The following is a 22,094-nucleotide window of genomic DNA, read 5'->3' on the forward strand; positions in this document are numbered from 1 at the left end:
GCCCGGGTGCCTCTGGCGGCCACTGTTGCTTTGTGGGGATTGGCTTGTGCTCGGCGATGTGCTAACCAGGAGGCTGACAAAGAGGAAGGCGCAGTCTTCATCCACTTTTCTCAAAAGTTGCAAAATGCTGACCAGAACGCAACGGGCCCTCTGGTGCTAGCCGCTTACATTATTTTGAAAGATTTTTCTTTGTCTCTGTTCTTATTCCCTAAAATGGATGCCGAAGTGTTGGGTTTTTCAAAGAGGCTACTTTTATTTCCTAACTATCCACCTTGAGCTTAAGAAGTCATGGTAATCATGAGTCTCGGAGAGGAGTAGCCACATTCAGCTCTTCACTGGTTTCTCTCTTCGTTCGTTCATTCATTCGTTCATTCATTCACAGAGCACTTACTGTGCTCCAGTCACCATGAATGAAAGCTTTTATGCAACTTAAAACCCCCTCTTCTTGGCCCCCAAACACACACGGTTGAAACTACTCATCGTGTGTTACTCAGACCCTGCATGCCGGGGACTTTGGCTTAATTCAAGCAGCATTCACTGAGCACTTGTCACTCACAGGAGTCACAGAGGAAGCGACCCGCCCTGACAGAAGGAGATAAGAACAAGTAGATAAGACCAGGAGGCCTGTGATTAAGACTTCCATGAGTGATTCAGACAGATGCTTCAAGGCATCTGGGGAACGAGATGGATGTAAACATGACTGGTCAAGAACAGCTTCCTCTGTACCCCTCGTGACCCGATTCCCGAATCCCTTTGCCGCCCCCGCCATTTTCCTGCACCACGTCCTGCCCGCCAGTCACCTCCCTGCATTGTCACAGCCCAGCGTCTTCCTCTGTGCTGTCCCCCCGGATGGAGTGCCCTCCCTCCTGTCTGTGCCCACAACCCTTCTCCTCAAGGCTTCTTTCACACCCACCGTGTCTAGGAAACCTTCCTTGATCTTTTGGCAAACTAACTGCTTCTCTTACATCTTAGCAAGTCTTTTATGACAGCACTTCATTTTGTTTTAGATTATAGTCTATATCCTTACTTCCATACAGATACACTATTTGATTGCATGAAGGAGTTGAGATGCCTTGTGAAAGAAACTGCAGACAAACATGTGAACCAGACTACTGTTCAAATGGAAATTAGGGGGCAGCACTAAGGCAATTAAAAATGTTAGTGGAGCCCTGGCCGGGCAGGTCATTTGGTTAAAGTGTGGTCCTGATACACTCCCTTTCCTCCTTCCCCTCTCTCCACACTCAATAAATAAAAATTAAAAGACGTTGGTGAAAAGCCAGGCCCCCATGGAGGGGGAATGCAGCCCTTTGAACCGGCTCAGCCACGATGCTGTAGCTGAGCTTCCAGTGTGGCTTGGAGTTTCCTGGCAGCCAAAACAAAAATATAAAAAGAGTTGTTTGGGGAAACAATTCCATGTTCAAATAGAAGTGTCGCAGGGAAGGCAGCGTGTGTCCCAGGGAGGACCCTCTGGGCTTGACCCTCGAGCCAGTCCAGGCTGGAGACGTGACCCCCTTCCTGCCGGTTGCAAAGCTCATCCCACCAGCCTGGTTCTTGAGACACCCGCCCTCGGGGAGCAGGGATTACATCGAGCCGTTCGGTGCAGCAGCCAGCACGCGCTCAGCGAGAGTCGGCACGTGCCCAGCGGTTGGTGTAAAGTTGGGGTTCTGAGTCTCACACTGGCAGAGGCTCCCCCTGCTCTCGCAGGACCTTCCCTGCATATGGCATCTCTGGGCTGGGCTTCGAAAGCCGATGAAGGACAAGTGATAGAAGAATCTACTCTCTGACCAAGCCCAGATGGCCAACACGTTATGTCTTAATCTGATTAGAGTTGGTTATTTATGAGCCGGTCTATTCTCTTAGATTATAAGGTTGGTGGGATGGTGATTATGATTTTGCATCTTAGTCAGCAGACAGAGCAGCAAGCAGAGGTCAGTGAACGGCAGTTAGGGCTCTAATGGTTGTCCAGTTTATTTAGTGGGAGTCAGGATCACTGAGGGGGAGGTGCAAGAGTCTTGATGGTCTTTGTTGAACTTGGTATTAGGGTTCTTCACAGAAGCAGAGCGCCCCCTCTCTCTCTTTCCCTCTCTCTCATATCTGTCTCTCATTTTCTCTCATCCATCTGTTATGAGGAATTGGCTCACGTGATTACGAGGCCGAGTAAATTGTAGAATCCACAATCCGCCATCTGCAAACTGAGACTGAGAAGAGCTGACGGTGGTGCCTTCAGCATGAGTCTTAAGGCCTGACATCCAGGGACTGAAGGCAGGAGATGTTCAGCCCCAAGTCAGGCAGCTCCAGTCCTCCCTGCCTCCACCCCTTTGTTCTACTCAGGCCCCAGGTCAGGACTCCCTCCACCCAGGGGAGGGCCACCTGCGTTCTCAGGCACCAATTCAAATGCACATCTCCTCTGGACACACACACACACACACACACACACACACACACACACCCAGGAATAATGTTTAACCACATATCTGGGCAGCCTGTGATCCGGACAGGGTGACAGGTATTACCTATCACGAACCTCTTCCTTTAAACATGGAAAAGGTGTAGAGTAATAGGTAAAAACTATGCAGAAAAGGCTCTTGCTTGGTTCTGTGAGACACTGAACTTAAAACCTGGAAATGCTGCCCAGAATCTAACATCCTTTTAATGCAAAGTTGAACTGGGAGGAAGTGAGTTCCTTAGAAACCAAAACAAGGAGGGAACTGGGAACAGAGCAGCCCATTCTCACGTTGGCACCCGGTCAGCTCAGGTGGTGTGGGTGGGGGTGGGGTACCGGTGCCTATAATATAGAGATTTGGGGTTTAAAGGTCAGTGAGGGGCAGGGATGAGGTCTTGAGCTTACACAGAGCAGGGATTTGGACCCGACTCCTCCCCCCCCCCACAATCCCTATACACACCTACACACCACTGCATATCCCAGCAACCCCCAGGCTGAGAAATTAACCACTGAAAGGTGCTCATGGAATCCAGACAGAAGTAGATACAAAATCTTCCTGGAGGGGCATGTCTTCCATCTGAGCCTTACACATTTCTTGCAGATAAAGACCCACCGAAGCAGGGCTGGTGTGGCTCAGTAGTTGGTGTGGCCAACCCATGAATCAGGAGGTCACAGTTCAATTCCCTGTCAGGGCACATGCTCGGATTGTGGGCTTAATCCCCAGTAGGGGGCGTGCAGGAGGCAGCTCTCATCATTGGTGTTTCTCTTTCTCTCTCCCTCTCCCTTCCTCTCTCAGAAATCAATAAAAACATTTTTTTAAAGAAAAGACCCACCAAAGATGGCTCTGCAACCCCAAATTACAAAAATAGGAAGAGACAGTCTCCCTAGACCAGTGATGGCGAACCTATGAACTCATTTTTTTGGTTGATTTTTCTTTGTTAAATGGCATTTAAATATGTAAAATAAATATCAAAAATATAAGTCTTTGTTTTACTATGGTTGCAAATATCAAAAAACTTCTATATGTGACACGGCACCAAAGTTAGGGTTTTTCAAAATGCCGACACGCCGAGCTCAAAAGGTTCGCCATCACTGCCCTAGACCAAGATTCAGCAGAAACAGCAGTTAGCATGATTAAACTCTCAAGAATGGTAGATAATTGAAGTATAGGATGGGGAATGTAAAGTAAATAGATTTAAAAATGATGAAATACATACAAGAAGGAACCAAAAAGGAGAGAAATAAGATAATTTGGAAAAGAACATATGATTTTGAAGAAGAAGAAATAGAACTGCTAAAAACACACACACACACAAAAAGATTCAAAGAAAGTGTTAGAAACTCAGTAGATGTGGTAAACAGTTAATTTGACTAGTGACTGAAAGGAAGTAGACTTGAGGTTGCTCTCTGAGTGCAGCGCCGTGACAGAGAGGGAAGACATGAGACGGTCGGAGTGGGAAGGACTCGGGGTAGCGTCCTATGCAGATCTCATGAAGTTCCAGAAAGGAGGAAGCAGAGGACGGAAGAGATGAAGTATTTGAAGAGATAAACGCTGACCTTCCCAAAATTGATGAACAAGACCAGTTCCCAAATATAGGAAGCACCAGCGAGGGAAGGAAAAAGTAAGAATAAGCCACAGCCATCACATTCTGGTGAGCCTGCAAGTGCAGAGACAAAACGCTTAAACGCTAACTCAGGAAAAAGCACAGACCATCTGCAAATAATGGCAGTTAACCAGGGCACAGACTCCTCAACAACAGATCAGAGGACAGGGGGCTGTAGACGGAAGATCTCCCGGGACTGGGAGAAACAGGCATATTCTAGCTGCCTTCTGGGCTCTTAACCCACTTTTTTTTTTGGTTTTGTTTTTCTTTTTTTCTGCCACAACCCCAGTTAATAGCCAGGTGAAGCAATGGGTTCTTTAGAATAATGCGTTTAGATGAAGAAAGTAAACTTGAGAGGATACAAATGAAACAAGTTTATTAAAAGCACAGTCTAATCTATGAGGTCCATTGAGGGTGAAATAAAGACTCATTCAAAGAGTGAGTTTGCTGCTAACTGACCTCCCCGCTTCAGGAAATAACAGAGGATTTAATAAAGAGAGAAAATGGATGCTAAGGGGAAAGGAGTGAAATCTAAGAAGGAAGTGAGAGCAATGAAATTGGTTAACATGAGGGCAGATTAAAGAGATATGGCTATGAAGTGACAACCACAGCTTCCTAACTAGGGAGTACAATAATAAGACAGAACAAAAACATTGGACAACATTATCATGTAAGATTAGGGATGGACGATGAGAGTTGGAGATTTCTACATTCCTTGCATTCTTTGGGAAAAGGATGTATTTGATGATTAAATGTGTTTTGTTTAAAGGTTAACAAGTAAAGAAATAGAATAGAGCTAGAATGTTAAACAGCCAAACCAGTAGAGAAAGGGAAAAAAATGAAGAAAAATAGATCAATCTAATCAGACATTTGGAAAAGAGAAATAAAACCAAAGCAAGGTCAGTAACACAAAATAAGATGGTAGAAATAGCTAAATCAGTAACAATAAATGTTAATACACCAAATTGGCTGTTAATGACAGAGAGTGAAAGAGTTCTTAAAAACACTCCAAAATGAGTTATGTACGTTCTACAAAAATACCTAACACAAAGAAAGAGTGACGGCAAACAGATGGAATAAGACATACTATCAAATTCTAATCAAAATAAAGCTGACAACAGTGGAAATAGAAAGCAGAAAGCATTGCTGGGGATAATTGAGGATTATTACACAATGAAAAAAGATTGCATTTACAGAAATATATGACAATGACAAACTTGTCTATGCCTAGTCAGATAGTTTCAAAATACATAAAAACAGATGAATCCACTTTAATGAGAGATTTTAATGTGCCCTTCTCAGTAATTGATAAATCAGTGGCATAAAAATTACATACAGGTTACCAATTTTGATTCAGTGGTTATGTATAGAAACCTGCATCCAAAGGTTAGAGATCTTGTATTTTTAAGCACTCAAGACACATCTACAGAAATACCAAAAAAAAAAAAGGAAACAGCCAGTATAAAAGAAAATCCATGTCATATGACCTCATTCACCAGCTAAAGTGCAATAGAGCTAGAAATTAATAATGATCAGAATGATAACACCTCCACCCATAAGTTTGGAAATCAAGAGTTTCAGACACAGCCTTGAGGATAGGCTGTAAAGAGATCACATTTCAATTTCTAGTGGGTTAAAACTCAAATGCAAGCCAGTGATCTCTGTTGGCTGTTGCTTACGCTTGCTATTGGTTCCCCAGGAGGGGTCTTCGAAATAGGATGCCTGTCTGCGTGAGGGATTCGGTTTCCTGACGGTGTACAGTATGTCTGCAGCAATGCAGTATCCTCCAGCTAATTTAAATATCCACTTCATACTTTCCTAGCAACCTCGGAACTCTAGGTCATAATCCAGTTGCAGGGAAATGTAAAAAAAAGAAAATTCAACCCTCCTCCCATCCACTGCCTCTCCACCCAGCCACCCAGTACAGGGAACATTGCCAGTTCAGAACTCTGTGCTTTGCTTTTATTTATTCTTTAAATTCCAATATACTGAAATAGCATCCGTACAACTTTGGGATATTAACCATGTCGGCTAAGATGCGAATAAGAGGCTTGAGAGAGAGAGAGATGGCTCCTTGTCCCCGCCCCTGTGCTGGGATTTGCCGCGTGGATGTCTGTGAAATGTGGAATGATGACACAGATGTTTTCAAAACAATTGGACTGGAGGCTGAAAACACCACTTATCTTCGGCGGCTCATGATTCATCTGACAGAAGCACCTCCAAGAGCTTCTTAAAATAAAGTGATAAATCAGACTTTTGTGTTTAAAGGAAGAGGCTGCCCGGCGATAATGGATGGCTTATTTCATTTTAGCCGAGTTTGCAATGCAGAGCCCAGGGTGTGGGTGCGTTCCTTCGCTGCAATACGTCATGTTGGCAGAGTGCTTTCACATACATTATCTCACTTACTTCTCTAGTCGCCCAACAGCTCACGGCTTAATCCCCCACCGCCAACGAAAACGACTCCCAGAGAGCTTGAGGTTGACATCCGGTAAATGGTTGAATCAGACCCAAATATGGGTATTCTGACCCCCAATAAAGCCTTTTATTTTGTCACCAAGTTTGTGGTGCTTGATGTAATTTAAAACGTTCTTGGATTCCTCAGACATTTTCGATGACTCTGATAAAGTCCAGCTTCCTTAGCAGGATACTGAGGGCTCCCCTTGACCGGACCCCAACTGTCATCTCCCTCCCCATCTTTCTGTGGCTGGGATCCCTCGAAACCCCTCCCCTCCAGCCACGCCCAGGTCTCCCTCAACACATGGGCTATTTCGTGCCTCAGTGGGTCTGACGCTGGGCTCAAGCTGTTCCCCTAAACTGCAGGGCTTCTCTCCTACTTCTGTCAAAATCCTTTCCATTATTGCAGACTCAAGCCACACAGGTGAAACCTTGGCCTTTTTTCCCCTGGTTGGGATCCGTTGCTGCTTCTCTGGACTTGCACGTCCTGCTTGGACAACACATTCCATTCTGGGCTGTGGGTCGTGTTTGTAGCTGCCTCCCTCGGGAGATCCTCACCATTCCTTTGTTGGCCGCCTCTGACCCTGGTGGTCCTTGTCAGTGACTCTTCCTTGAGTTAAAGTCATCTCAGCCCTTACCCTGTTGGAGTCATTTCTCGGGTCCTGGTTCTCTCCACTGAGGAAAACCTGGCTCTGAGTCGCACCACTACCTGGAGGCGGACAGTGTGGTTGCCAGGTCTGAACGCGGGTAAAGCTGATGCTTCGTGGGGGCTCCCTTGCTGCCTCCTCCCCTTTCTCCTTCACGCCCAGACCTGCGGGTCAGGGAAGGAGGGAAAGCCTGTAGAATCATTTTTTAAAATATATTTTTATTGATTTCAGAGAGGAAGGGAGAGGGAGAGAGAGAAACATCAACAATGAGAGAGAATCATTGATCAGCTGCCTCCTGCACGCCTCACACTGGGGATCCAGGCCACAACCCGGGCACATGCCAGGACTGGGAATGGAACCGTGACCTCCTGGTTTATAGTCGATGTTCATCCACTGACCCACGCCAGCTGGGTAAGGCCTGTTGAATCTTGTGGGACCTTGTGAGCTCCCTCGGTGATGGCAGGTGGGACAGAAGCAAGAACGCTTTGCTGACATGTCATGGGTCTCAGAGGAGACCAAGGCTCGACTGGGCTCTCTGGGGAGTTGAAGGGTGAGCTGGGTCCCAGCACCTTGTCCTGAGCCCTAGAAAATTCCGTCTGCAGGTGCAGCACCCCTGCTGGCCCAGGGAGCTGGCATGGGGCTCAGTGTGGGCTTTCACTGGGGCCTGTTATCACTTCCCTGCCCAGAGACTCGCTCTAAGTACTTACTGCTCCAGAGCAATGGCTCCAGAGCAACGGAGGGTAGCCCCCAGGGGGAAGAAACAGAAGCAGTGGGTGCTGTGTGGGCACAAGCCTGGGTGTTGGCTCAGGAGATGGCAGCTGATTGTGTGGCTGTGGGACAAAGGGGTAGGGACTGTCTGGGAAGACCGCAGGGCCCGATGCGCTAAGGGCCATGTGCTTCCGGCGGCAGAGTTTGGGCTTGTCCCTTGCAAACTGGTCTCTATCCCACCACCTGGACAGTAGTCCCAGAGCAAGCGTGCCCAGGTCGGAGAGGGACGTCCTCATTCACCCCAGCAAGGGGCCATACTTCCTTTTTAATAATTGTTACTTATAAACTATAGGGCAGAGGCGTGGAGATCAAATCCCGAAAGGACACAGACGTTGCCTGACTTTGTTTAATTATATTCTTTTCAAATGAAGCAGTTGCCATGAACAAGCTAAGGAAGTGAGATGAAAAATGTTTTAAAAATACTTTTTTATTGGTTTCAGAGAGGAAGGGAGAGGGAGAGAGAGAAACATCAATGACGAGAGAGAATCATGGATCGGCTGCCGCCTGCACGCCCCACACTGGGGATCGAGCCTGCAACCCAGGCATGTGTCCTGACCGGGAATGGAACCGTGACCTCCTGGTTCCTAGGTCGACACAATCTCTGAGCCACACCGACCAGGCCGAGATAAAAATTGTATACCCTTGAAAGAAATTTTATAAAAATGCTGTGACAAATAAGTACACATATAAATCTATATTTAATCATTTATAAGACCTTGTTTTGATTTGGAACATAGGGGAGGATAAAATTTTTTAATAAATAATTTTTAACCCATGCATTATCTGCTTTTTTTTTTGAAGAAAAAAATAAAGAGAAGATACCGTTTAGTGAAAAAGAAAAAAATATCTAAAAATCTCCATCGCCTTTTCCCTAGAAAAGGCAGTTGCCACTTGGCTGCACGTTCCTCCAAAATTCTTTCCCAGGACGCACTTCTCTTCCTTCACAAAATACAACGCTGCTGCCATAGCGTTTTCAGACTTTTCCACTGAATCCACCCCGGACGGTTTTTCCTGCCGGTAAAGGCACTCAGCCGTGTGGGTTTCGGTTTCCCAAGCCCCGGGCGCGCTGCCCTGGGGGACAGTTAGGGTGTTTCCAGCGCTGCATGGTCATAAACACCCCACAAAGGACATCCGTGGGCATAAATCACTTCCCACATCCTCTGCGATTTTCTCAGGATAAGTTCCTGGGAGGGGGGTTGTAGTTCAGAGAACGCGCACCTATTCTTTAAGAAGGCGCTGGAGAGGTGTGGCCGCAGGGCTCCCGGGAGGGGCGGGCGCGGCTTTACTCCTGCCCAGAGCCCAGGAGCACGGCTGCTCCACCGAAATCTCAGAGATGAGACGGTGCCGGTCCAGGAGCTGGTGCCTGGCGTCCTGCCCAGGAGTCACCTGAAGGAAATTGAGCCGCAGCAGCCTGGCTCGGGAGGGAAGCCAGTTAACGGCACAGGGAGGGACTGGGCTGTCCTCCTGAGATGACCTGTCACATGGCGGCAGGACCCAGTGGCTTTCAGGGGTTTATGTGTCATCCGTAGACTCTGGTCCTGCCGCTAAGAGGAGGAAGTCCCCAGGTGAACTGGTTTCTAGGCAGTGGTTACACTGGGCCTGCCCTGTGGTTCAAGGCAAAGCAAAGCAAAAAGAAGTCTCCTGGAGGAGTCACGGGGAGATGCCTTGGGGAGAAGGGGGGCAGGGAGGCTCCCTCTGAGCTGTGTCCCTGTCCTCTGCACGGCACTGAGGACAGGAGGACTTGAGTGAGGGGTCCGGGCCACCGTTCCACGCGTGTCTGTGTGAGCATCATGACGCGCAGTGAGGGAGAGTAGAGAAGAGACCTGTGACCACAGTCTGGAGTCGTGAACGTTGTAACCCTGAAAGCAGGGTCCTGACCCAGTGACCAAGAGCCGTCTGGCCTGGCCAGCATGGCTCAGTGGTTAAGCACTGACCTATGAACCGGGAGGTCACGGTTTGATTCCCAGTCAGGACACAGGCCCAGATTGTGGGCTTGATCCCCAGTAGGGGGTGTGCAGGAGGCAGCTGATCAATGATTCTATCCCTCCCTCCCTCTCTCCCTTCCTCTCTGAAATCAATAAAAACATTTTTTTTTTTTAAAAAGAGCCATCTGGCCCTAACCGGTTTGGTTCAGTGGATAGAGCGTCGGCCTGCGGACTCAAGGGTCCCAGGTTGGATTCCGGTCAAGGGCATGTACCTTGGTTGCGGGCACATCCCCAGTGGGGAGTGTGCAGGAGGCAGCTGATCGATGTTTCTCTCTCATCGATGTTTCTAGCTCTCTGTCCCTCTTCCTTCCTCTCTGAAAAATACCAATAAAATATTTTTAAAAAATTTTTTTTTGAAAAAAGAACCATCTGAATCCCGGTGAGCTGGAGAAAGTGAACCGTGCACCTCACGATCGGCTTGCAGACTCACAGGCTGTTCCCATGTGTTTGGACGGCGGAGCAGTGGGCACGCCTTCCTGTCGGCGGGCGGTGGGGGTCTTTGTAGATGTTCTCCTCTCCGCAGGAGAGCCGGGCTCCGCCTTTGCCAAGTCTGCGCACTGATTGCTGATGGAGAGAGGGTAGAATATGGGTTGAAATCCAGCATAGCTGGTGCAGGTGACCAGGCACGTGCCCTGTGACCCAGCAACTGCACATCTGGGTACGCACCCTGGACCAGGACTCCCCCAAGCTTAGTGTGCACGGGGTCACCGAGGAGCTTGCGGAAATGCACACCCTGATTCAGCAGGTCCGGGGGGCGCCCGAGACTCTGCATTTCTTTTAAAAATATATTTTTATTGATTTCAGAGAGGAAGGGAGAAGGAGAGAGAGATAGAAACATTCATGATGAGAGAGAATCATTGATCGGCTGCCTCCTGTACTCCCCCTATTGGGGACGGATCCCGCAACCCAGGCATGTGCCCTTGGCCGGGAATCGAACCTGGGACCCTTCAGTCCACAGGCTGACGCTCTATCCACTGAGCCAAACCGGCCAGGACAAGAGACTCTGCATTTCTAATGCGCTCCCAGGTCATGGTGATGCTGCTGGTCCCAGGGTCACACTCTGAGTAGAGAGGCCCAGGGTAGGTGGCCTGGACCTGGGTTGCACATTGGAATTACCCAGGGACCTTTGCACAACCCTCATGTCCGGGCTGCCCTCCAGCAATTAAGTCAGGGCGTCCGTGGGCGAGACCAGGCAGCTGAAGGTTTTCCATCTCCCCGTGATTCTGATACGGACCCCAGGCCGTGGACCATGCAGACTCCTTCACATGTGCATGGATGCAGACATGGGGTGAGGTGCATCGATCAGTAAATTGGACATATTTGTATGGGAGGGGTGCCGAGAGCTGCTTAGTTGGCTGAGTGTGCCTGCATGCATTAACTTGGGCACATCTTGAAAATACAGGGCTGAGAGCCCAAAGCCAATCAGCTGCCACTGCTGTTAACTTTAAGAACAGAAAACAATGCATGTACTAGATAGGTGGAAGTATTGGCATCTATAGCTGTGACGCAAGTATAGCTGTCAGTGGTTACTCCTGGAGGGTGCAGGAGGGGCTGGGATGAGGGTAGTGCGCACTGGATTTGAAGTAACTTCTTTCTATTAAAAATATCTATGAAACAAGAACCCTATAATTTCACTCACGTGGGATACAAGCCAGAAAGCAACAAATAGACTCATAGACACAGACAACAGTGGGGCGGTTATTGGAGAGGAAGGGGTGGGGGGGACGAGGATTAGGCTCAAGAGGGTCAAACATATGGTGACAGAAGGAGACTCTAGACCAGTGGTTCTCAACCTTCTGGCCCTTTAAATACAGTTCCTCATGTTGTGACCCAACCATAAAATTATTGTTGTTGCTACTTCATAACTGTAATGTTGCTACTGTGATGAATCGTCATGTAAATATCTGATATGCAGGGTGGTCTTAGGCGACCCCTGTGAAAGGGTCGTTCGCCCGCCAAAGGGGTCGCGACCCACAGGTTGAGAACCGCTGCTCTAGACTCAGGGCGGTGAGCACACAGTGGAACACACAGCTGATGTAGTACTGAATTGCACACCTGAAACTTACATGTTATTAACCAGTGTCACCCAGCACATTTAATGTTTTAAAAAGATGTGGAAGAGAAGGGAATGAACGAAAGAAGGGAGGGAGGGAAGAGAAGAGAACTCACATACTACGACTGTCTGGAGATTTGTCGCTATCACTGTTGCTCCTGTAAACTTAAAATGGGTTTCACCGGCACTGGCCATGCCCATTCGTGGGGAGCCTGGACGTTAGTAAGACCAAGCGGCCTGAAGTGATCGGGTAAACAGTGATTCAGCAGGATGACTGACTCCCACGCCGGACGGTTTCCCTCGCCGTGACCAGAGCATCCGCCGCCTGACCCCTGCGGGCCTGTGCGGAGGCTGAGGTCAGGGCTCGCATTTTACATGTAAAACAGGGAAGAGCAGCCGCCTGCAGAGGCCACAGCAAGTTGAGAGGCGCAGGGGTCACAGCTCTGGGCTCCTGCTCCCGGCCCAGGTGTCTGGGAACCGAGGGCCACAAGGGAGGAGCCCCTCTGCAAGTGGGCGCCCTGAGCCCCCGGCCCCCGGGCGTGAGGGTGGGGAGCCCTGGCTGTGTTTCTGTTGGGGATCGCCAGCTCCTTCTCCCCAGTGCCCTGCCCTCCCAGGCCCCCTCCCTCACCTCAGGGGAGCGTGAAGACATCGCCTGCCTGCATCCTGTGGGCGTGTGGGCGCCACAGCTGCGGAACGTGAGTCAGGGCCAGGCCAGCCCGGGGCCCGCAGGTGCGAGCTGGCTGCACAGCCATGTTCTCGGCAGGAAAAGCGCGTAGCTGGTGGCTCGCTCTCATCAGGGCCAGCTCCCCGCAGGGCCGGGGTTTACCTGCACTTCCTATCCCATTCTGTACTTGCAGGATTTTGTGTAAATACTATTTGGGATTGTTTTGTAATCTATAATTAGCATCTTCCTGACATGTGTGGCTAACTCATAATTTCCTATAAAGATACTGGTCATGGTCTAAGGAAGTTTTCCATTTATTCGTATGTATTTTAAGTGAAAAGGTTAAAATGAATGTAAATGGGGGCAAAGAATATCCGCCCCCGTCCCTGCAGGAACCTTTGGAGTATCCGAGCAACAGCGGGGCAGGTGGGGGAGGAAGCCTGAACTTCCAGAACAGTTCATGCTAAGGACTGATCTGTGTGTGTGAGTCAGTGGGTGTTTTTGCCTTTCCCCCAGACATTGTCTTTGACCTGTCCCAGAGACCTGTCCTGGAGCCTGACTCAAGGTTCTGACCTCTCTAAGAGCATGGCTCAAGGTCATGACCTGTCTGAGAGCATGGCTCAAGGTCGTGACCTGTCTCATAGCCTGGCTGCAGGCCCTCACCTGTCCTAGAGCCTGGCTCCAGGCCCTGACCTGTCCTGGCACCTGACTCAAGGTCATGACCTGTCCAAGAGCATGGCTGAAGGCCATGACCTGTCTGAATGCATGTCTCAAGGTCATGACCTGTCCCAGAGCATGGCTCAAGGTCGTGCCCTGTCCAGGAGCCTGGCTCCAGCCCTGACTCCGCCCTAGAAATTCATCTCCAGGCGTTGACCTAGTATGTTTCCATCCCCTCTCAGACCCCACGCTGTGGAGCACGGACCACGTGCGGCAGTGGCTGGAGTGGGCCGTGAAAGAGTACGGCCTTCCGGACGTCGACGTCCTGCTGTTCCAGAACATCGACGGCAAGGAGCTGTGCAAGATGACCAAGGACGACTTCCAGAGGCTCACGCCCAGCTACAACGCCGACATCCTTCTCTCCCATCTCCACTACCTCAGAGAGAGTAAGAGGCCCCCGCTCCGGACCGAGGCCCCTGGGGTGTGGCTCTTGTTAGCGTGAGCTGCACAGGGTTCCGTCCAGTTTGCCGACAGCACCTAACACAGTTCCCAGAGAGCATCTGAGAGAGCGGGTCGCTTAGAAGGCGACGCGGTGGGCGAACACAGGCTGAGAAGCCCTCGGCACTTTCAGAGGAAGCCAGACAGTCACCTTAGCACTCAGCTGCCTCCTGCAGGGCCCCCTGGGCCGCGAAGACCCCAGGGAAAGGAAGCTTTATCTGCTCACCTTAACTAGTCTCCACGGTGCCCCAGTGAGCTGGAGACATGTGGCAGGGCTCCCAGAGGACGGGGTGGATGGGCTTACCTTCCCTCTCGCTAAACCAGGCCCCCTTCACACCCCACGTCCACATGTGAGGGGCGTCCCCACCTGGCCTCGTGAGATATGGCGGGACCGTGCGGAAGGGGAGGCGCGGTGGGGTGAGAGGCATGAACCACAGAGTCTGCTGCATGCTTTCACTCCCCAGACGGCGAGCATGGTCGGGAGACAGGCGCAGTGCGAGCGTGGGGTGGCGGAACGCTGGGGTAAACGCTTTGCCTGGCATCCCCACCTCTCACTCCCTGGTCACCTGTGGGGCCCCGTCTAGGTTTTAACACGCTACCCAGTCAGGCGGGGGAGAGACCGCCAAGCAGCCTTGTTGGTGGTGGTGGCGGGGGGGGGGGGTGTTTTTCTTCTTTTTTTTTCTTTTTAAGGAAGGTGATCCTCTCTCTTTTTCATTTTGATGTTGCTGTTTTGTTTTGTAGCTCCTCTTCCACATTTGACTTCAGATGATGTTGATAAAGCCTTACAAAACTCTCCGCGGTTAATGCATGCTAGAAACACAGGTAATGCTGCCCGCCCGGAGGGCCGGGGGCTCCCGCAGGTGCATGCGTGCAGGTGGAGTGTGGGCCCGTCTGTGCGGCAGGAGGCAGAGGTGGATGCTTGAGGGGTTTTGACAGGTAGGAGGCGCTGTGCTGGCTGTAGTCACCAAGAGCATGTCCGGTCCAAAGGGGCCCTGAGCATTCTTTTTTTTTTTCTTTTTCATTTTTATTCATCAAGGAATGTTGACTAGGACAAGCAGCAGTTTTATTTTCTCCTCTGGGGTCCATCTTAGGCCACCATCTTGCTGTTAGTCTTTCTAGTGCAGACTTGGTGCATCCGAGAAGGGCAGTCGCAGGGAATGGCGGTGTTTTTCACGAGGGCCTGTTGAGAGGGAGACGGTGTTAGGATTTCGGAGGCTATGAAACGAGGGACTAACCAAGTACCTGCTCTTCTGTCGCTAACCATGATTTCCACATTTTATTTGCTGGTTTATCTTTGCCGGAGCCCAGTAGCCTGTAACATAGTGCTTCTTCCAGGTTAACCTCCTCCCTCCCTCCCTCATCACAGAGGCTCCGAGTACAGGCTGGGCTTCCTGCCCTGTATGTGCCCGAAGTCAGGGTCCCTCTCCCCCCTCCTGAGGAGACAGCAGCAGGAGCATAGCCACCCCGCCCCCCACTGCTCAGCCTGCAGGCACCCTCTGCCACCCCCCAGGCCCAGGCTGGGGGTAAAGCCAGTGAGGGCGAGTTTTAGGTCACCCCTGTGAGCAAGCCAGCCAACGCAGGGTCAGCCCTCACGTGGAAACGCAGCCGTGTTCCGAAGACTTGCCATTTTATTTTAAAATGCATCATGGGAGTCCAGGTTTGAGTATTACAGTGAAATTGCCACTTGATCTTGGTCCTCGGTATTCAGAACATTGTGCTTTTAAGCTAGAGTAAAGTAAAAAAAAAAAGGTTTTGTTTAGGATACTTTTCCCCATGTAGGTTACTCTCATTAGCTTAGTAATGCCCTTGTGGCCAGAAATAACAAATAACTTAGACAAAGCCGTTTCCCCCTCTTAGGAAACACCTTTGAGTGACACGTGTTTTGTGATAATTTCGTGGTTATTTAAAAATTGGGACAGTGAGTGAAAGTGTCAGGACAGCTCCGATGTCATCCTTTTGTTATTGTTCAACATAGAAGCGATCGAAGACCGGGACACCCAGCTCCGCAGGGACTGAGCCGAGAAAAGGGAGTATTTTCTGCTCACTTACACACGTGTTGATGAGAGACAGAAAGGGAAACAGGCATTCGAGTGGAGATGTGGGTTCATTTTTAACGAGATCCATACAGCCTTTGGCAAAATGCAGTTCTTTGGGACTGCTTTCCAGGGCTCTCAAATATTTTACTTTTTTGTGTGTGTGCGCAATTTCAAAATTAAAACACCCCCATAGGATTTTTAAAATAAACTGAGATTGCTGGGCACGTGGCGGGGCACCAGGACGGCCTTCAGCAAGAAGCTGTAAAATCAAAACGCAGGACACCCACCCACCAGGGGGGCCCAGGGAGTCCGTGTCCGCTCCCAGCGTCAGGGTCCGCCTCTGGCCGGCTCCGTCCTTTCCGGCCGGGACGTGCTGCGCAGGCCCCCAGGCCCCCCTCCCTGTCGCCGGGCAGAGTAGGCCGGGCGCTGCTGCGGAGATGGACCCCGGACGCAGCCGAAGACCTTCACTTGTTTGTCTCTCCTTTTGTCTGCAGGGGGTGCAGCTTTTATTTTCCCCAATACTTCCGTTTATCCCGAAGCTACGCAAAGAATTACAACTAGGCCAGGTACGGAAACACCCCTGTGCGCTGTGCTCCCCGAGACACCCGGGACGGCCCGGGAGATCCGGGACCAGGTCACGCCATCCCGAGAGGGCCGATCCTGGGCCCGGCGGGGGCCCTGCACCGTCCTCTGGGGCCTCTGGGGGTTTGGAGCCGAATGTCACTCACAGATCACACTCCTCGGGGCGCCTGGAATCCCCGTGGAATGAAAAGCAGATCAGCCCCGTTACTGGCTGCCTGGAAGCCGGGAGGGCAGAGGTGCAGCCGGGTGGGTGCCCCGCCCGGCAGGCAGGAGTGCGCCTGCTTCTGAGTTCACTGAAGGCCTGAGGGTTAAGATTGCTCCTCGGGGAACAGCACAGGCAAGAGGAATTCCCTGACACATAGGGACACAGACAAGCCACCTTTCCCCGAAGCACAGTCGGAGCAGGAGGAGGAGTTCCCTCCACCAGAGGCAGAGGGGGGCTCTCCAGAGAGGGACGGGGTGCCCCAGGAGGAGGAGGAGGAGGGGTGGGCATTTGAGTGCCCCAGGAGGAGGAGGAGGGGTGGGCATTTGAGGCAGGGGACAGCGTGCCGTAGCCAGTCCCCTCCCCTCACAGCTGAGCAAGCCGTGACTCCGGGCCGTGGGTCGCTGTTTCGTGTTCAGACACGGATCTGGAACGCACGCCTCCTGAGACCCAGGCTGTGGCCCTTGGCCCCCCCACCACATGGCCGCTCCACGAACCTCATTGGAGCTGGGGAAAGCACTGAGTTTGGAGCTGCGGTTTCTTTCCAGAGAGAAAGAAGGGGGGCAGGGGGCCGAGGAGCCCGAGGTAAGAAGGTTCTGGGCGTTGTTTGCACCTGACACTGCCTGGTAGCGTCCTGGTGCCTGGCTCCCCGACCACAGAGAACACGCTTGCTCCCCGGTCCTGGGAGGCCTGGTGGGAGGCTCGGCCGAGGGCGCTGTGAGCTCCGGCATGTGACAGATGGCACAGGCCGCTCAGTATGATGAGACCCAGGGTCCAGCGTACACTAGCCCGCCCTGCGGGACCCACCTGTGGACCGAGAGAGGCTCACACAGGCACGTTTCCCTCCAGCTCGAGTTCCCAGTCCACACTGGCAACGCGGCCTTGGGCAAGCAGGGTGAGCAGATGGTTCTGTGAGTGTGCTAAAAACGTTCCCATCCTTCTTAAAGAAAGTAAAAGCTGCCTGCAGGGCATTGGCCAGGGCTTGCTTGTTTGTGAGAAGCTATCTCACGATGCCTCTGACTGCCTTACAAAAGCCGGGGGTTGGAGCTGGCGTTGAGTTCTGTCAGAGGCCGACAGCGTTGGCCAAAGGGGTTGGTGTAGCCCAGTAGTCAGAGCAGGTTGCTGCATGGGTAGAACAGTGGATCCTGGCTCTACTAGGTGTCCTATCTGAGGCTACAGTGGGTTTGGAAGATACACGACCCCTCAGGTGTACGTGTGGCTGGGAGGGTGATGGCCGGGTCTCCATCTCTGTGCTTCAGCGGAGGGAACGGCAAGGGCGTCAAACTCAAATGCATGTCCCGTGGCTCGGGTCATGTCCTCCCTTCCGTCCGTCATTTGAGGGTGACCCGGGAGAGACCCCACTGCCGTGTCTCCGTTAGCAGTATGTATGTTTCTGAGACTAAGTTTGTGTCAGAAATGCCCGTTTTAAGGACTGCTGTGGTTACGGAAGGAGATACAAACAGTGGGGCCTGAGCTAAAAAGAAGTTAAGCCAGCAGAACAGGCGGAGAACTAACTGCTTGCTGCAAGCCAGAGGCAGGGACTGACCTCGGAACAGGGAGCAGGTTGTAGGCGTTGGGCGGGGCAGTGCTCAGCCTTGAAGGAAGGGTCCTGTGTGTGTGACAGCCGGTGATGGTGGAAGTGGGGTCCTTGTGACAGCTCGGGGGCTGCCAAGCTGACCCCTAAGCTGCAGGAGTCATGGGTGAGGGGTTCACTGGGAGTGTGACCGTGTCCCTGTGGTCGGTGGGCATCTCTCTGTGTTGAGAAGAGGTGACGGTGGACTCTTCCCTGGAGAGGGCCTGGAGCCCGGCATAGGCACCTGTTTCTGTGCCCGGCACCCTCGGGTGGCTGTGCCATGATCGGCGTGTCCACTCCAGTCCCCCACTCCCATGTCCTCCCACCTCCCTGTGTCCTGCCGCCCACCCACCTCCCTCCTTTCCTTCCTGCCTCGAGTCACCCATCCCTGGGCCGCTGCCCCCAGTCTACCCTCTTGTGGCTGATCTTCCCAAATGGACCCCTTATTCCAGAGCCCCCTCCTGCTTGCCCTGTCACGTCGCTGTGGCATTTCAGTTGGACCCCATGATCGGCCAAGACTTAGGGACCTGACAGGTAACCACACCCGGGCATTCACTCCTCCGTTCACGCTCATCCCCCCTCTTCCCAGGCTGCTTCCTATGAACTTTCCCGGAATGTTCCCCATTCAGAATGCACCTCCTCCCCGCCCTCCTCCTCCTCCCCCCGCCCCCTCCCCCATCCTTTTCCTACACATCAGCATTCAGGGCAGCCCCTCCCCCACTCCTAGGAGGTGGTAGCACAGAGGAGTGTCACATACATTCCATTTCTGCGATCTTGTTTCACGATGTTTCATGTGTTCCTCGCGTTGTCAGTCATTAGCATCAGACACCCTCCCCCCACCCCTCCTCCCCTGTGAGCGCATGCCTTTGGAGCTATGGCCCTGAAGGTCTCAGCTGGCAGGGACAGAGACAGGTCTGACTCGTAGGAGCTTGCAAGCTGGTTTCTGACCTCGACATGTGCCGCCCGCCTGGCATCTTGGGGGCAGTTCATGTGAAAGCTCTCGTGTGCGCCAAGGAGGACGTTCGGTAACCCCCTCCTCCCCTCCTCCATCGCCATGGCAACTCCGGCATCGATACCCATCTAGGATGTTATCAAGAGAGAGTGGCGACTTGAGCCTGGGAGTGCAGCCTGGACTTTCACTTTCCAGTGGCTGCTCTTCAAGGGTTTCTTGGAATTACGAGTTATCCCTGCCTTGGAGCTGGCAGCCTAGTGCCGGTCAGCACCACCTGGCACAGCCAGACAGTGGGGTAACCCCTTCTCCCCGTGGGGCGCTTTGGAAAGCCCAGATCTTAGCGAATGGCTAAGCACGCATTCTTCGCTTTCCAGGCTATACTCAACCCAGAGGTCTGCAAACCTAGCCAGGGAGGGCATGTGAAATGCCCCAGCTCCCCATGTCTTTGAGGGGGGGTTAGAAGGCTGTGGAAATGTCTGGAGGAAAACAGGAGAGCGACTTCATCGTCTGAATCTTCCTCCCATTAAACCTGGGTTATAGGTTGCTTCTGGCAACAGCTCTCCTCTCTCTGCCTTTGCCTTTGGCCTCTGAGTTCATCAGGAGCCAGCGAGGCCTGTCCTTCCCCATCCAGCCCAGCTGGGACCCCCGGAGCTGCTCTGTAAATGTGGGGTGGGTCCTGCAGAATGAGGGGGACTCGCCCGCAGTCCCGGTTCTGGCCCTTGGAAAAGTGGGAGGGCGGACGGGAAGAGGGCCGGAGGGCGGCTCTTCCGAGGGCTGGAGGAGGAGCATGTGAACTGGGTGAGGTTCACGCCTCAGTAAGGTAACTGCAGGAAGGGCCGGGAGGATGCTGTCTTGGTTACTTGATGTCGTGGGGGGGATCAGGAACCGATCCCAGCTCCCAGCAAGTACCCAGAGGTGGGGGTGTGGAGGAGCGACACCCTGTTTGTAGCTTCGTGTTTTTGGTCCGGATCCTGGCACATGCTTCTCTGTAACCCGAGCTGCCTGTGTAATGGGTTTAGAAAGCTCAGTTTTTACAGCCTCTGTTACAGAAAAAAATAGCCAGCTTCCTGCTAGAAATCCACCTTCCCCGAGCAGGCCCTTCTGCCAGAGTTAGCTGCCTCACAGACCAAGGTTGGAGAGGCGTGGAGAGCACTGAAGGGGCCCCTGAGAATGGAGTGTGCGTAGATCCGGTGAGAAGCCTTCCTGCTGTCACCGAGGGCAAGTAGCCCTGTGCAGGGAGCCGTCATTCTTCAGTAAACTCCACCGTCTCTGCCCCAGGGCGAAGGTGCTGCCGGGGTCACGGCTGGCCGGCTGGCTCAGCGAGGCCGACCCAGCGTTTCCCCTGTCATACCCCGGGGTGGGGGCGGGGGGGGGAGGAGGAGCTGGGCACCCTCAGCTGTGATCGGCAGCTGATAAGGCTGCATCGGGCCAGAATGTCATTAAGGCAAACAAAGCCCGCTTATCTTCCGGGGTGACATGTTTGCGAACATGCCAGTCACTGTTCACGTGAACATCGCAGGTTCTTGGCTAAAGACCAGACATGGTGTCGTTTAGGTCCTGACTTACTTTCAAGGGAGAATGGACACGGTGACACACCCTTAGGAGGATTTTAGGGGGGGAAATAGAGTCTCAAAAATATTTCTCTATTAGTAGTTCGGTGTTTAATTTTTTCCAGCCGCCATACTTTTTTCTTTACGTTTAAAATAGCAGCAAACTAACCTACTGACACTTGCTATTAATTCTGTTAGTGTTCATCTATCTCAGATAAAACCGTTCGATCTAGAACTCTTTGCACACACGTCTTTCTCTGTGTGGCCGCTCTCGGGCAGTGCCTCTGAAATGAGTGTCTGTCGGGCACAGCGTTCTGAACCAGAGCCGTGGAAAGGCCTGGAACAGGCTTCCTCCGTGTCGGTGTGCACCGTCCCCGGGGTCCTGGTAAATGCAGGTTCCAAAAAGTTGATCTGGAGAGAGATTCTGAACTTCTCACCAGCTCCCAGATGTTGCCCATATTGCTGGCCTTCGGACCGCACTTGGAGAAACGAAGGTCTAGAATGTATTTCTACAGGGAGTCCCCCCAAAACGTGTCCGCACTATAACAGCTGTTAGCTCCATGTTGAAAGTGAAGTGTATTTTAAAAACACTGCCTTTATAAGTATTCAAAGTGGGTGTATATAATTTTGGGGACACGCTACATATTACCTTACTTCAGCATTTGGTACACAGAAGGCCCTGGGGTCCCCAGCCCCCAGCCCCGTGCTCTCCATCCCAGGACACAAGTAGGACAAACGTGTGATCCCTGCTCCTGAATTGGGCTGGATGCTGCTAGGATGGTCTGGCCAGTAGATTTGTCTTTTGTTCCGAAACAATTCTCACGTGGAAACTCTGGCTAACTAACCACTTTTCAGACAAAATGCAACTGGATGAGAATTCCTATGCACAATGCTCCCAGAAACTTAAGTTGGGATTCTGTTCGTTGTAAATGGATAGTGGCTGCCGGTTTAATCCCCGCGGGTAACCAACCCCGACACCAGAAAAGTGAGACCGCGGAGCCGGGTGGGAAAGGCTGGTGGTCGGTCCAACGATGCGAGGATGCCAGCCGGCAGGGAGTGGCGAGCCATGGCCGCGATTAAACAGAAAAGTCGTCCAGCCCAGCCGAAGCCCCGAGGGTAGGGTTTCAGCGACCACCCCGCCGGGGATGCCGGCAGCCAAGCAGACCGAGTAAATTACGGCCGCTCTGCGCTGATGTTCAGGTTACATTTCACGGCCCTTCTCTCTGGGATTGAAAACGGGGAGAGACACGTCTTCCGCAGCGCAGTCCAGCTTTTGGGAGACGGACCCACCAGATTGCCAGCTTTAAGTAAGATGAGCTGTTTAAAGCGAGGCTCAGAGCAAGCGGCATTGCGCTGCCCTCCGAGGGCGACGCTGCAGCCGTCTCCAGGGGCCTGGCAGCGAAGTCGCCCCGAAACATCTGGCTGT

The 22,094-nt window shown here is 52.1% G+C and overlaps 1 protein-coding gene across 2 annotated transcripts in view; it reads left to right on the forward strand.

The window, feature by feature from the left end:
- The window catches only part of ERG (ERG, ETS transcription factor), a 152,829-nt gene that overhangs the window by 119,031 nt on the left and 11,704 nt on the right, over positions 1-22,094 (forward strand). For both annotated transcript variants that reach the window (XM_006101541.3, XM_006101542.3), the window contains 3 exons: positions 13,518-13,721; positions 14,515-14,595; positions 16,304-16,375. In XM_006101541.3, the coding sequence (XP_006101603.1) occupies positions 13,518-13,721; positions 14,515-14,595; positions 16,304-16,375 (357 nt within the window). The remainder of the gene's footprint in view (positions 1-13,517; positions 13,722-14,514; positions 14,596-16,303; positions 16,376-22,094) is intronic.

Source organism: Myotis lucifugus, unplaced genomic scaffold (genome assembly GCF_000147115.1).
Source record: "Myotis lucifugus unplaced genomic scaffold, Myoluc2.0 scaffold_372, whole genome shotgun sequence".
Taxonomy (NCBI): Eukaryota; Metazoa; Chordata; class Mammalia; order Chiroptera; family Vespertilionidae; genus Myotis; species Myotis lucifugus.